This window comes from Coffea arabica, chromosome 3e, assembly GCF_036785885.1.
Source record: "Coffea arabica cultivar ET-39 chromosome 3e, Coffea Arabica ET-39 HiFi, whole genome shotgun sequence".
Taxonomy (NCBI): Eukaryota; Viridiplantae; Streptophyta; class Magnoliopsida; order Gentianales; family Rubiaceae; genus Coffea; species Coffea arabica.
In genome coordinates this window covers 48,842,706-48,857,526 of record NC_092315.1, presented here as the reverse complement: position 1 = coordinate 48,857,526, position 14,821 = coordinate 48,842,706, and the positions used below count along the sequence as shown (strand labels likewise).

The 14,821-nt window shown below is 38.7% G+C and overlaps 2 protein-coding genes across 3 annotated transcripts; one reads left to right on the top strand and one right to left on the bottom strand.

Annotated features, from left to right (window-relative positions):
- The first annotated feature begins 441 nt into the window (after positions 1-441).
- On the top strand, positions 442-10,106 carry LOC140038335 (potassium transporter 4-like). 2 transcript variants are annotated; one of them, XM_072083649.1, is made up of 11 exons: positions 459-834; positions 959-1,099; positions 1,764-1,919; positions 3,047-3,287; positions 3,376-3,621; positions 4,479-4,529; positions 4,621-4,881; positions 5,797-5,849; positions 6,092-6,206; positions 6,300-6,554; positions 8,831-10,106. In XM_072083649.1, exons 3-11 carry the CDS (start codon positions 1,764-1,766, stop codon positions 9,916-9,918), a joined length of 2,466 nt encoding a protein of 821 aa, XP_071939750.1. In that variant the 5' UTR covers positions 459-834; positions 959-1,099; the 3' UTR covers positions 9,919-10,106. The 2 variants fall into 2 exon arrangements, with proteins under 2 accessions (XP_071939749.1, XP_071939750.1); XM_072083648.1 differs by lacking the exon at positions 959-1,099 and having other exon boundaries at positions 442-834.
- Positions 9,018-13,229, bottom strand: LOC140038594 (inactive glucose-1-phosphate adenylyltransferase small subunit 2, chloroplastic-like). Its single transcript, XM_072083978.1, has 9 exons — positions 13,050-13,229; positions 12,549-12,860; positions 12,160-12,420; positions 11,819-11,992; positions 11,590-11,696; positions 11,374-11,488; positions 11,126-11,224; positions 10,932-11,057; positions 9,018-10,778 (listed from the first exon to the last, which is right to left on the bottom strand). The coding sequence occupies exons 1-9, from the start codon at positions 13,227-13,229 to the stop codon at positions 10,662-10,664; spliced, it is 1,491 nt and encodes a 496-aa protein (XP_071940079.1). The 3' UTR covers positions 9,018-10,661.
- Positions 13,230-14,821: the final 1,592 nt, after the last annotated feature.

The window sequence follows — 14,821 nt, the reverse complement described above, 5'->3', positions numbered from 1 at the left end:
TCCTTAAAGGACGACTCGGGCAGGAACGGTTGCAGAAGCAATCATTCCTGAAGGTTATGTGTATTTTTGCATGCGGCATAAGTTTGTTTGTAAATGATGTAATTTATTTTTAACAACGTGTAACTTTCAAACAAAATTTTGTAGGTCTCATATATATTATTAAAAATGAAGTACAAGATGAAATCTGAACCTTAAAATATTTTTAATCAAATCTTGACCATGAACTGCAACCGTTCCTTCCAGCCCCTCTTTCCTCTCTAAATAAATTGCCAGTTGGTACTAGGACCATATATATATATATATATATATATATATATATGTTAGTGTAATTTTAATGTTAAAATATAAAAATGATTGGGGGATGGGAACACAAAACAGGGGCCCCCCACCGCACACTTGTTGTCATAAAAATGATCCCTCTATCCTACGTAGTACTAACGAGTAGTCAAAAACCAAACCAAAAAGAAAAGAAAAACTTAAAAAAGAGGTGAAAGTGAAATGGTGGGAGTCAGGAGCCAAATATAACTACTACTTCGTAAGATGCAGATGCAGAGGAGCAGGCGAGCAGATGTAGATGTTGATGAAGCCTGACATCAATTCTCATCATCACCAATTGATAATTATTAATGTTTTCATTGGTTAAATATATGTATATAGAAAAAGAGGAGAAGAGATATAGAGTTGCAGACAGTAGTATCCCTCCCTCCCTCCCAATATACAACAAGAAGTGTGTTGCTGCTACTTGTGTTGTGTTAATCAATATAGCTTGAGCCTGCCATCTTCCCCTCCTCCCTTTCCGTCGCCCATATCATCAATCCATCCCCCAATTCCGCGGTGAGTCATTTTTCCTACCCCCCCTTTTCTATTCTTACTAATTTTGGGATTTCGACGTCTCTGTTTCCTTTTTTGGCATTTCTCTCTACGTGCACCCATCGATTTAAATTTCTGCCTTTGCCAGGGGGTTGGTTGGTGGGTGGAGCTTTCTGGGGTTTCATTTTTAATTCACGTATCCCATCCCGTCTGTCTGCCTGTGGATAGTTTGTTTTGTTCTTCTCCAATCCTGGATTTTGTTCTTCTCCAATCCTGGATTTTGTTCTAAGTATGTTCTTCATCAATCCTGGATTTCTCCAATCCTGTGTCTATCATCTATGCATCTATGCATATGTATTTCCACCATTTCTTCCAAAGAAAGATACGAACTTTAACTTTGTGATGACATGGATATCACTTCGCTGTTTCTCCCTTGTCATTGAGCTTTGATTGATTGATTGACAATTATTTGTTTGTGAGCTGAATGTCCACATATATTGACATGTCGTTTATGTATGCTTGTGTGATAATGGGTTCATCATTTGTTGCTACCTGAAGATTTCGTTTTTCTGTATCTAGTACTTGCTTATCTTTACAATTAATTTGGTGTTTTCCTCTAGCTTCTATGCTGGCCCAGATCGTTTTTCTGTATCTAGTACTTGCTTATCTTTACAATTAATTTGGTGTTTTCCTCTAGCTTCTATGCTGGCCCAGATGGGTTTCATTCTGAAACGCACTATTCAATCGTTCTTGTAATTATTTGCCTGGGACTTCTCTACATTTTGGATTAATTTAATGCTTGGAGTTTCAATTTCTGCTTTGTTCTCAGCGAAGTTTTTTGCTTGCTTGCTTGTTCAAACTCTTACTACTTCTCTTCTTTAAATAAACATTTAGCAACATCAATTGAATATAAACTTTTGAAATTGTTTGTATATAATGCTGGGTGGCAATAGATGTATACTGTTGATATTGATCGCGAGGAAGACAGTGATGATGTCTTGCATCAGCAAGCAGCCAATGGAGGTCAAAACTCCAGTTGTGCTAGTGGGCCAGAGGGACGAACTGAACCAACCCAGGTGCCCAAGAGGACCAAAAATTTAGCTGCCAAGGTATTGGAACATCTGCTTTTTATTGCCTGCCTTCTTAGTTTTCTTTGTGAAACCCTTTGCTATACATGTCATACTACTGTTCTTTATTAATTTTAGTTCTTTATTGATGAGCCTGTGAGCGGTGGTTTATTTGCGGTGGGGCAAAAATAATTTCAAGTTTTTTTTTTTTATACTTTTCTGTAGGGTGCTAATAATGTTCACACAGCAAGCAACATTTTTATTTAATCAGTAACTTTACAAAAGAGCAAAGAACCCATTAATGGCCTGCAACTCACCTTAGTAATAAACCTTTTTTTTTATTTAGTGAACTGCAAATATGTAACGCATTGAACTTTTACTTGTTTAAGTTATGGACTAAGAATTCACTTTATTATCTTATGATATATTTCCATCTAATAACTATGATAGGCTTATTGATTGTAAGTACTGTGTTTTTTGATGCTGCTTTTAGCATCACTTGTGCTATTACTGGTTTGATAAGATGTTGAGTGGTAGTGTAGGTAATATCCAGAAAAAGTAAATGTATCCTCCTAGAAAGTTGACATAAGGTGTTTTCTTTTTCTGTGCTGCAAAGATTACAAATTGCTTCACCAAGGAACAAATTTGGTGTCCGAAAAGTTATTGACAAGGAGGGTCTAAAGCATGCCTATAGTTGCTTTGACATTCTCCATTTTTAGCTAGAGGGGGACAATATCCTGTTAGCTTGGAAAAGTAGGAAAGGAAGTTATCTGTCCTAAGTTCTTATGTTCTTAATAATAACCTCAAGAATCGGGTTTCGTAAGGGTCTCTGTTTATTGTCTTAGGATGGAGGTTTGATTCGCCCTCCCTCCATTACTCCCTCGACCTTACTTCTTGCTTGCCATCGCTGCCCCTCTAAATAACCACTAAAATAAAGTCTGTTGACCTTCTGTATTACTAATTGTTTTTCCGGAGCTTTGGCTATTTAATATTTCAGGTCACCTGTAGGACATCTCTCTCTCTCTCTCTCTCTTTCTGCGGTGCTTATGTGCCACATATGATCACAAACAAATGCATCCTGCATCCAAGAAACTATCCACCTCGATATGAATATATCTGTACCAGCACATTTGAATTTGAACTACAAATTGATGTATGTGGACTTGCAGATTCCTTTGGCAGATCTTTCCAGAAACTTGCTTTTGGCCTACCAAAGCTTTGGGGTGGTATATGGAGATTTGAGCACTTCTCCTCTTTACGTATACAAGAGCATATTTGTTGGGAAGCTGTCAAGTCATACCAATGAGGATGCCATATTTGGTGCATTTTCTCTCATCTTTTGGACCTTAACATTGATACCTCTACTCAAATACACGCTCATACTGCTAAGTGCTGATGATAATGGTGAAGGTATATTTATCCACGTTTTTGTGAACTTTTGTCTGGATTATAGAAGGAATATGCATCTCTTTTACCAACTAGGCTCAATTACATTCAGGTGGAACATTTGCTCTTTACTCTCTGCTCTGCAGACATGCAAAGTTTAGTTTACTTCCAAATCAACAAGCAGCTGACGAGGAGTTATCCACTTATAAATATGGCCCTTCGGCTCAGCATGCATCATCTGTACCATTGAGGCGATTTCTTGAGAAACATAAGAAGTCGCGAACGGTTCTACTTCTTGTGGTATTGTTGGGGGCTTGCATGGTCATAGGTGATGGTGTAATCACTCCTGCAATTTCTGGTAGGCTAGTACATCTATAGGCATTTGTTATTTATTTATTCACTTAGTTTTGGGTTTAAGATAGCTCTAGAATTTTGTACTCCAGGTTGCTTGATGGTAGATTCTGAGTTAATCACTCAAAGCTACAATCTTACTTTAGTGGTGTATATTTCCAGATGGACTTCACTTATGAGGAAAACGATCCCTTCTATAATTTCTTTGTTTTGCACGGACATAATTATGTTCATGCCATCAATCATTGGGTATGATATAATTGTTAGAAAAGTGCTTAGAGTATGCTCCAATAACACTTTTATGACATCCGATGTCTAAATGGTTGAAGCTATAATCTAACCGTGAGAATGAAACCTACACAAATTTCCTAATTTACTTTTGGAAATGTTTGATATTCCCTACGTCCCATAATTTGAGTCATTTTTCGGAAACCAACTCTTTAAGGGAACATGTAATCATTGTGTTTGGATGAGTTGGATTTGGGTGATTTTACAATGTTATCCTCAAATTCAAAATGTGAAAGTATGAGGAACACATTGGTAGGTGGGAAAAGCTACTTTTTCAAATGGCAAAGTGGGAAAACTAATAAACTGTTGTGTTGACTTTTAGAGAGTGACTCTTATTTTGGGACATCCAAAAAAGTGAATACATAACATTAACAATGGGACGGAGGGAGTGTTTACATGTGGTACATATATATATTTTTTATCTTTTCCTTTTAGTAATACTCAACTTTTTCTCCAGTACACCTATTTGTAGTAAGGCTGTTGGAAATCATCTTGCCTGGGCTTTTGTAATTAAATTTTGTACTATATGTTTGGCCTCAGGCATATTTACTAATGGATTATGCTATCCTGTTGCAGTTCTGTCTTCTGTATCTGGAATTAAAGTTGCAGAGAACAAGTTAACTCAGGGTACATGCACATCTTTTTATTTGTCAATGATGACTATTGTTGGTCTTTCTACTTTGTTTTCTTATGGCTTTTAAACTACCTTTTTATATAGGTGAAGTTATATTGATTGTCTGTGTGATATTGGTTGGGCTCTTCGCTCTTCAGCACTGTGGTACACACAAGGTTGCTTTTCTATTTGCACCAGTTGTCGTCCTTTGGTTGATATCAATATTTGTCCTTGGGCTGTACAATGTAATACATTGGAACCCCAAAATAGTCTCTGCTCTTTCTCCACACTACATTGTTAAGTTCTTCAAGGAAACTGGCAAAGATGGATGGATATCACTTGGAGGAGTTCTCCTGGCCATTACAGGTAGCTGTAAGAGTATGTTGGTTGTTTTCTATTGTCACATTGGAAAGTTGTGACTGGTGGTTAAGCAATTTTTGTTTGTTCACCCCATTATCTTTAGGTTTAAATACATTTAGAACCCATTTTGCTGGCCAAATAACCGCTTGACCCCCTAAGATTTTGAAAAATGACAATGTCCCCTTTATTCTAAGTCATCTGTAGAAAAGAACCTCCGTGGTATTAAATACTTAATGGTGATTGTAAAGTTTGATTACTTGAGCATAAAGTTTGTCACATGCCATCCTGAGGCAATGCCTGAAATCTAGATTTTAAATCAATTGAAGTGCGAATTCAGGATAGCAAAAAGAAAACAGAAAGCTAACCAATCCATAATACAAAATTGTGACAGTGAACTGCTGCTGTAACTTGTTACCGCTCCGAGTTGGCTTCCAAAATCCAAGCAATGCCACCATAGCCCATCTCATCCCCATGGTAACAAATTTGGCTGTAAAAACACTAGAATAAGCCATCCCCCAGAACCTTAGAAACAGTCTCTTGAGCTTCAACTTTGAACAAATTCAGTAGTCAAATTCACTTGTGTACAGAACTTTGAGAGTCTTTGAGCAAGGTGGGCTGGTTGAAGTTTCAGAGTTGGGTGGGGAAGTTTGCTTTTATTCTTTTGTATTTTGTCATCATTTGGTTTTTTGAGCCTAATATACTCATTCTATTTTCTGGAGAACCCGTGTCTTTTATTTCAATAAGGGTGTATGTTTTTCCAAAACTGAACGTAATGTTAGTTTGGCTAAAACAGAGGAGAATGTAATTACTTGTTAATTTAGAGTTCAAAATGTGTCCACTTATTGTTTCTACTGCTAAAACCATGTGAATACAATCTCTTACTTGACTCTGAAAATTACTATTTTTTTGCCGGTTCAACAGGTACTGAAGCTATGTTTGCAGATCTTGGCCATTTCACTGCCAGCTCAATTCGGGTAAGTCCTATTATTTTCTTCTGGTGCTGAGTAATGAATTTTCCTTCTACATCTTGGGGGCTGGAGGGTAAGCCTCTTCAGATGTTATTGTGGTACTTCATCTTAAGATCATGGACTATCAGTCTATGCTTGGAGGAAGTATTATAACAAGCATCATGGGTTGCATAACTGAGTGTAATTTAACCACTACATCAGTGATCTTCCTTTTCACTGTGTTGGTTTTCCTGTTTTTAACTTTCCAGATAGCATTTACCTTTGTTGTATACCCTTGTCTTGTGATCCAATACATGGGCCAGGCTGCTTTTCTCTCAAAAAATATCCCATCCATTCCACGTGGTTTCTATGACTCAATACCTGGTTAGTTTTCTTCTATACAATTTGTGATTTCTCCCATAAGTTTCTGCATGAAATAAAGTTAACGTTTCATTCTGCTGGTGGTCTCTTTTGCAGGTAGCATATATTGGCCTATGTTTGTGATTGCCACTCTTGCTGCAATTGTTGCTAGTCAGGCTATTATTTCAGCTACATTTTCTATTGTTAAACAATGTAACGCACTTGGTTGTTTCCCAAGGGTCAAGGTTGTCCACACCTCAAGACACATATATGGGCAGATCTACATACCAGAAATAAATTGGATTCTCATGATTATTACCCTTGCTATAGCAATTGGATTCCAGGATACAACTACAATTGGGAATGCATACGGTAAGTTAACTAAATATATTATGCTATAGGTTATTGCATTTGATTATTACCCAATAGTTCTCTTTTTTCAAGTTCACCTGAATTTTTTTTTTTTTGGGGATATGTTAATAGTTGTTTAATCTTCATTATTAGTCCATCTTGATGCAATTAACAGAATTGATTTACTTGACCAAAAGAAATTGAAAAATTAACCAGAAAGGCAATTACCATTCAAAGATTTATTACATCTGATGGCAAATGAATTAAAAATTGACAAATGAGTTTGTCTGTTCAATACCTTCAGCTTTCTCCATACAGTTACATTCCCTCAAATTTAGAAATGTATAGCTAAAGCATTAATTTAGCCGCTTGACCATGAATGATGGTAGGGTATAGATCAACACCAACTTCCCTGCGTTCCTTTTTACTCCTGTATCAAACTACTGATATAGAAATTAAATAAAGGGTTCTGCCCTGCTGCTGGTGCTGCACTTGTCCTCTTCGTCTACCTTTCCAAAACATTCTCTCTCCTTTCTTTGGTAGGCAGAACCCTGTCCTCCTAAAAACACAGAATAATAACCCCAAAAAAAAAAGCACAGAAACAAAGAGAGAGCAGCATAAACATGTATGAAATAGTATTTACGCATGTACAAACACAATCCAGAATCTTGCATAAAATTTGTGTAGACATAGGGACACACCAGCAGAGGAAAGAACTTGCACACATCAACTTAGAACATACAAGCACTTGGAGAAACTGAAGCCCTTAGATTGGTGATTTCTGTGAGAACTGAGGCTGGGCAATGTTGGAAGTCTTGTGCAGGCCAGGGGTTTTTGGGTTTTGGGGGTTGGGGCTGGGGTGGGTTAAAGGAAATATCTGCTTATGTGAGGTGAAAGGTTTGATCTGCACTTTTGGTAAGGAAGGAGGAGCTCACTATGACGTTGGAGAGTAAATATACGACATTAGGTGGATTGAAACTGCGCATTGTTTTGTCAGAGGAGAGGGCTGTGGGGCAGCTTGAAGGCAGATTTGGGAAGGTGGAAAGACTGGGATGTGAGGGCAGGCATTAGAGTGAATGGGAGATTTGTGGTTTGGGTGGTGGTTATGGATTTGGTTTGGCAGGAGAGGGAGAGCTTTGGATTCTCGTGGTGGCATAGGATAAGGAAAAACGATGCAGGGACAGGTGGTGATGATGGATGGATGTTGTTTTGCAGAGGTGGAACTTAGAGGGACATATTGATTTAGCCTAAGAGTTCCTTTCCCTCTCTTTTCTTTTCTTCTTCTTTTTTTTATTTCTAAAATTGGGCGAGCAAGGTCATGCCTCTCATCTGATTTGAATTGAATAGTGTTGAGCAAGTTTTAGTTAACCAAAGACTGATGTTAAAAAATGGCAATGATGCTCACTCTTTTCCTCTCTCGTCCCTCTGTCCCCAATCCTACTATCTCCAAAATTCTCCTAACCTCTCACTTTTCCACAACTTTTTGAGCCCTTTAAGCCACTCACCAGCTGATGCTGCCACTGCCCTTCCGACTTCCTTTTCTGGATTTTGCATCTCTAGTTGTTTGTTTGCAGTGTACTATTTTTGATAAGAATGCTTATCTATTAAAGAGCATGTTTCTATTCCTAGTTTTCCATTTTTTGGGAAATTGCTCTAGCAGGATACTTATTGCTTTGGCAATAACATCAGCCTTTACCAGATATAAGGGTCTAACTGTGACATGAACGTATTAACTTGTAAAGGCAAGATGCAACATGGTGTTCTTCCTCAATCTTGTCCTTAAGAAGTGGATTTTTTTTTTATTTGTTTAGTTTGTGGTCTTTATTCTGAGTGTTGTGTTACGCCTATGAGATATCTGAACTTGTGCAAAGACACATCACAAGGAGTTTACCTTCACGGTCATGGACCAGTAAATGTGCTTTGGAATGTTACTATGAGAGATTTAAAAATGCATTTTGAAATAAGTATTCAACTAGAAAGCCTAGAACAGAAGAAGTAAGAAAATGAGATTTGGTTTTATCTCTCTGTCTCTCCCTCTCTTTCTCCAAGAAAGAAAGAATAACAGTATGAGTAAAAGTATATCTACTGACAAGCTTGTCCTATAAAGGCAACATTCATATATGTTTTTCAGGGTTCACTTTTTCTTGAGATGCATGAAGACTATATTTCATCCTCTGGTACATCTGTTATATTGGATACTCATTCTTCTTCCACAACATGTTTAAAAATCTTTGACAATAGCTAATATTCGAGTTGTAAGTGGATTTAAGTTTTGACCTTGGGGTTTTGGTTTCCAGGCCTGGCTTGCATGACAGTCATGTTTATAACAACATTTCTCATGTCACTCGTCATAGTTTTTGTATGGCAAAGGAATCTCCTGTTTGCAGCAGCATTCCTCCTTTTCTTTTGGATCATTGAAGGTGCTTACTTGTCGGCTGCACTCATCAAAGTTCCTCAGGGTGGATGGGTCTCCCTTTTGCTCTCTGTGATATTTATGTTCATCATGTTTGTCTGGCATTATGGGACACGTAAGAAGTACAACTTTGATGTGCACAATAAAGTTCCATTGAAATGGCTGCTTGGATTGGGCCCCAGCCTTGGTATTGTTCGTGTTCCTGGGATAGGTCTGATTTACTCAGAATTGGCAACAGGAGTGCCTCCTATCTTCTCACACTTTGTGACAAATCTCCCTGCTTTTCATTCGGTATTGGTTTTTGTTTGTGTAAAATCGGTCCCCGTGCCTTATGTCTCACCTGAAGAACGCTTCCTTGTCGGCCGCATTTGTCCAAGACCGTATCGTATGTATCGCTGTATTGTCAGATATGGATATAAGGATATACAGCGAGATGATGGGAACTTTGAAAACCTGCTCATTCAAAGTATAGCAGAGTTCATCCAGATGGAAGCTGTTGAACCGCAGTTCTCAAGTTCTGATAATGCATCATTTGATGGAAGGATGGCAGTGATAAGCACCAGAAATGTGGGAACCAATTCAAGTTTAGTTGTATCTGAGCGGGATGATTCTGATGAAATTGTCTCCATCCAGAGTAGCAGATCTTTAACTCTTCAGAGTTTGAGATCAGCTTATGATGATGAGAACCCACAGATCAGGAGACGCCAAGTCAGATTTCAATTGCCAGAAAGCCCTGGCATGGATGTCTCGGTCAGGGAAGAGCTTTTGGACTTGATCCAGGCCAAGGAAGCGGGCGCGGCATATATTATGGGACACTCGTACGTGAAGGCAAGAAGGTCATCCTCGTATTTGAAAAAGCTTGTAATTGATATTGGATACTCCTTCCTTCGCAAGAATTGCAGGGGTCCTGCTGTGGCTCTAAACATTCCTCACATTAGCCTTATTGAAGTTGGCATGATATATTATGTGTAATTAATGCATCAGTTCTATTTAACAGAAGTTCCTGAATCAGTGGTTGCGATACGCTAGCACATCAGTCAAGGCTGATAAGCTTTTTGTAGCAGCATAGCTTTCAGGTCATAAATTGCTTTATGCAGCTGTGTTGGATTGTACCCAGCTTGTGTATATAATTACTTGATGTTATAGCATCATTTTGATCAGTTACACCAAAAAAATGATGGGTTAAACTCCTGATAAAGCGTCGTGCCTGTTATGCAGCTGTATACTTTTGGATTGGGAACCGAGTCGGCAAAAATGCTGAAAACTTGAGGCTAAATGATTGATTGCGAAAGATTTTATTTGGTGACTGGGGAGACTGTTGATTTGTGCTCTGGCATTGTTTCAGCTATGATTCTTGTATTCTTTTCTGTGGATTTAAAAGTCCATTCCATTAGTATTTACCTATTGATGCTGGGCTTTAATTTATTACTGTACTTGCTAGGTTCCCAAATTCAAATGTTTCATGAGGAGTGAATTTGTACACATCCTTTTGGGAACTACTCCATTATTAGGAATACGCTTGTCGTTTGAGGTTGTTAAAATGGATTTGTCCTCTATTTATGTTTTTTTCTTAAGAGGAGCTCACCACTATGCATTTGAGGTTCCCAAGGGAAGCTATTTAGTCATTGTAAATGCCAACATAATATTGAAGGAAGAAGCCTGTGAGGTCTTTTTTTCCTTGGGAGGAAGTGGAGAGGACAAGATGTTGAAATTTTTCACAGAATGGTTCCATCTGAGATAATTGCCCTCTCTATGATGATGATTATGCCTTTTCTAATCACGTAGCCATTTGCTTCCTTGTCTCCCTCCTGCACATTGTCCTTATTTATGATCTGCAGCATTATATAGGAGAAGTAAATGACTGGCATTAGCAACTCTTTTGAGTCGAAAAAAACATGAATCAGTGCAGCTGGTACGCAAGTCCTGGTATTGCAGAATTGCTTCACAAATAATAGTAGTGTGTAATGATTGATTAGAAAGAGTACCAAAACATTTTTGCCAATCCTTGCATTCTTGTCGACAATAGCTTTTTTAATGACTGCACCTTCCCCAATCCCAATAGGAATGTTGCTGACACCATGATTTGCGTTAACCCCTTGAACAATACTTCCCTGCAAATGTAGTTTGTTTATTCTGACAGACACAAATACAGGTGAAAGTGAGTAAGTATTCTACTTACTGGATATGTATCAGAACCCATTATTATTGAATCCTCAATGGTTGCCCCCTCTCCGACCCTTGTTCTCATGCCAACCACCGTGCCTTTGATCTTGCACCTCTGCTCAGAAGAAATCATAAGAGCTCATTATATTGCACAAACTGTGCAGTCTGCACTATTCTGAAAGTAAAAGATGCGAAATGTGGTGACTTATGCCGGTACTGCATTTGGTTTTTGTTTTGATAACTACTAAGTTTATAGTTTCTTACGCTTAGCACGCAGCCATCTCCGACCACAGAGTCGGCAATGACAGCATCAGTTATCAGAGTTGGAGGCAAATGTCGAGGTAGAGTATAAAGTGGATTGTCTCTGTCGTAAAAGCTGCTGTCAGCACAAACATTTTTAACTAGTAAGTCATTTTTGTGTATATTTGATGTTTCAGCATTTGTTAAGCTCCTGGTATTGATGGATTCCAAGTTACTGACTTATGTGCAGCAGTGCTTGCATTCTTTGTGCTTTCCATATTTGCATGATAGAATGCTTCAATGCTTGTCATATCCTCCCAATACCCTTCAAACTTGTATGCGTGAATCTAGTCATTATTGCATTAACAAAGAAACTTCACCCTTAGTTAGAAGATAGAAATGCAAAAGTGTGATGCAGGTAAGGTTTTAGAATGAAAGCATGTTAGAACTTAGAATCAGCTAGACAGACCTTCATCCCCAAGGATATTGCCCCAGGCATTATTTCGCCCGTTAAATCATTCGCGGTTGGAAAATGTTCTGTGACAAGGTTTATCATCACATCTCTGTTAATCACATAAATCCCCATGCCAGGATAAATATTGTACTGGGTGGGGATATCAGTGAATGTCGCTGAATGCTGTGCCTGAAAATTAACAAGTGCAGCTGGCCTCCTTCAAAACGAAAGCATCAAAGATAATTTGATTCTAAATACTCCAAAAGATAGAAGAACTTTCAGTTTGTCAGAAAATGATAATGTCTTCAGAGGGAAGAAAAACCTATTTACACAATTGAGCAATGTAGGAAACATACCGATTCAGGATTCATCCCCGGCTCCCGGAGAAATCCAGTAACTTGGTTTTTGGAGTTCACTGTGAAAATGCCAAATCCTGGATTATCATATCTCCTGCTACCATGAACTGCTATAGTTATGTCAGCTGAGTTGTTCCGATGAGCCTCTACAAGTTTCTGGTAATTCATCTTATAGAGATGGTGTCCTGGAAGGATCAGAAACTCCAGAACTGGATACTCTTCAAGCACTGATAAGCTCCTCCTTATAGCATCAGCAGGTCCCTAGAATCAAGTCAGAAGCAGGAACACACAGATGCAAGCAAATGATCAGTGAAGAGGGTGTCTAGTAACATGAAGAATTACCAAGTAATAAGAAAAGAATTGGTTATCCGCAGTGTCAAGTGCTTCACCTTGAACCAGCCCATTGCTTCAGGAGTCTGACATGCTGCAATTACTTCCACAAAGCCCTCCTTCCCCAGAGATGCTCCAGAGTAAGCTCTGGAAAGGTGGGAATTCAGAGAAGTAGAGTTAAATTGGGTAAGAGCGTATATCTTGGAAATGTTACTGTTGATGCAGTTGCTGACAACTGCATCAATCAGTCTGTAATTCCCTGCTATAGGAATGGCGCCTTCTGATCTTCGTTTTGTCAGAGGATACAGCCTGGAGGGCGATCCATCTCCAAAAACAATGGCTGCAACACTCTGCTGGACATTACAAATGCTTCAATCTCATGACATTGAGAAAGAAAAACCTTCCACAAAAATTTTGATCATCAGGTAGCAGAATAATCAAGAATGTAATGCTCTAAGATATGCATGCCAAGAAACTCATGTAGAGCAAATTAAGCAAACGATCTTGACAGAAAATAGAATAAGAAAGGGTTGAGGGAGAATAGTTTGATGAACCAAGACCTGGTTTGCAGGAGGGAACAGAGCAGCTGCATGTTCAGGATTTTGCTGCGCATTTTTAACTGCCAGGCTCGGAGGAGGAGGACGAGCGGCAGGGACAGTAAGCTTCAACGCAGGCTTGGCATAGTTATAATTATGAGGAAGCTGCACAATGTTGAGATGGGAAGAAACATGAAGGGACATGACAAGAGTAATCAATGAGAGGGTACTGCAATTAACGGGCAAAGTTTTAATTTGGTTGGTTCGGCCAATGAATGACCCTTGATTCCCTTATATGTGCTGCGCCTGCATGGTTTTCTGTAAATGGTGGTAGCGAGAGGAACTTGAGAGGGAAGGGTGGAATGGAATGTTTAGGTTTCTTCCTCCTCATGGATACTCCAAGTGTTGTTTGTTGGGGGGGGGGGGGGGCGGTATATTCCTTCACTGACTGGCCTATAGTGCCTGGCTAAGAGGAAGTAGGAAATGATAATAATGTGAATGAAGCTGGTCTCCTCACAATTTACACTACTATTTCATTGGCGTAAAGTGTTGCAAAAAGACAAAGCAAATATATTCTTCTGGCTGGTTGATTGTAGCTAGTAGTAAGCAAGTACTACATAACTTTCTTTTTTTCACAAATGGATTGTTGTTGCTTACTAGTAGCTTGAGTTGTAGTGTTAACTTTGATTCTTTTGGCGTATCTTTCTTTCCTTGTCTGAGTATTATGGTATATTATTGCATGTGTTTCATGGGTTGGGTACATTAGAAAGGTGAACGAACCTTAACCATGCCAAATGCGACCAACTCCAACACCCCCCTCCCCCTTCCCCCAAATATCAGTAATAAGGCAACATAAGATAAAGTAGTAATTGCATGGGGTGGGGGAGAGATCTGTTGAGTGGCACGAGAGAAAGAGTGTAAGTGAAAGTCTTCGTTTCGAAATCAATCTCCCACTGCTTAATACTTGAAAAGAAAAATTATCAAATGCTTGTATTCCTCAAGTGTATCTGTCCATCTGCATTATGATAGGGATATGATAGTGTGAATCGAAGAAGGTTTGAAGATGGGGAAGGGAGGGGCATATGGTCATTGGAACCCCAGCGTCAGAGAGGAGCTGTTGGGGGTTTGCTTAGGTTGGCGATTAAGAATGAAGTGGGAGTGAAGTTAAGCATTGTGATTTATGTATGTATGTATGATTATTGATACCAGCTGCTTTTTAGTCAATTGCAATGCCAGCAATAGCATGCCTTCCCCTTCCCCTGGTCGGAGTGTGTGTGTACATATGTATCCCTTCCCCTGATCGGAGTATATATATATTTATATATATATATCTCCATAAGATTGATTCAATATACAACAACTGCAAGGTTGAAATGTCGCTGCACATACATAGAGAAAAAAAGGGATAGATGATTACAAGATTTGTCTACTTGTTTGGATTGTTAGTTTCAAAAAATTTTTTTACGTTTTCTGTGAATGCATTTCTCAATCACCTTTTTATCTTACATACAACAACTCGCTACATTACATATTTCTACAAAAACTGCTAAAATTAGCAATCCAAACAGCAGTGTGCCACCATAACGAGGATTCTTTTGAATTAGGAATATGTTAGTTACTTTTTATTAGTTTTAAAGAAGAAAAAAAAATGTCTGTTTTTATTTATTCATAGATTGGTGTGTCTGTATTAAAGATACACTTACAATTATTGGTAAGAATAAGATATTGGTCACAAGTTCGAGTCTCCGCTTCGCTGGATTCCTCCGCGCACTTAACGTATTCGGGCCGGGTTGGGG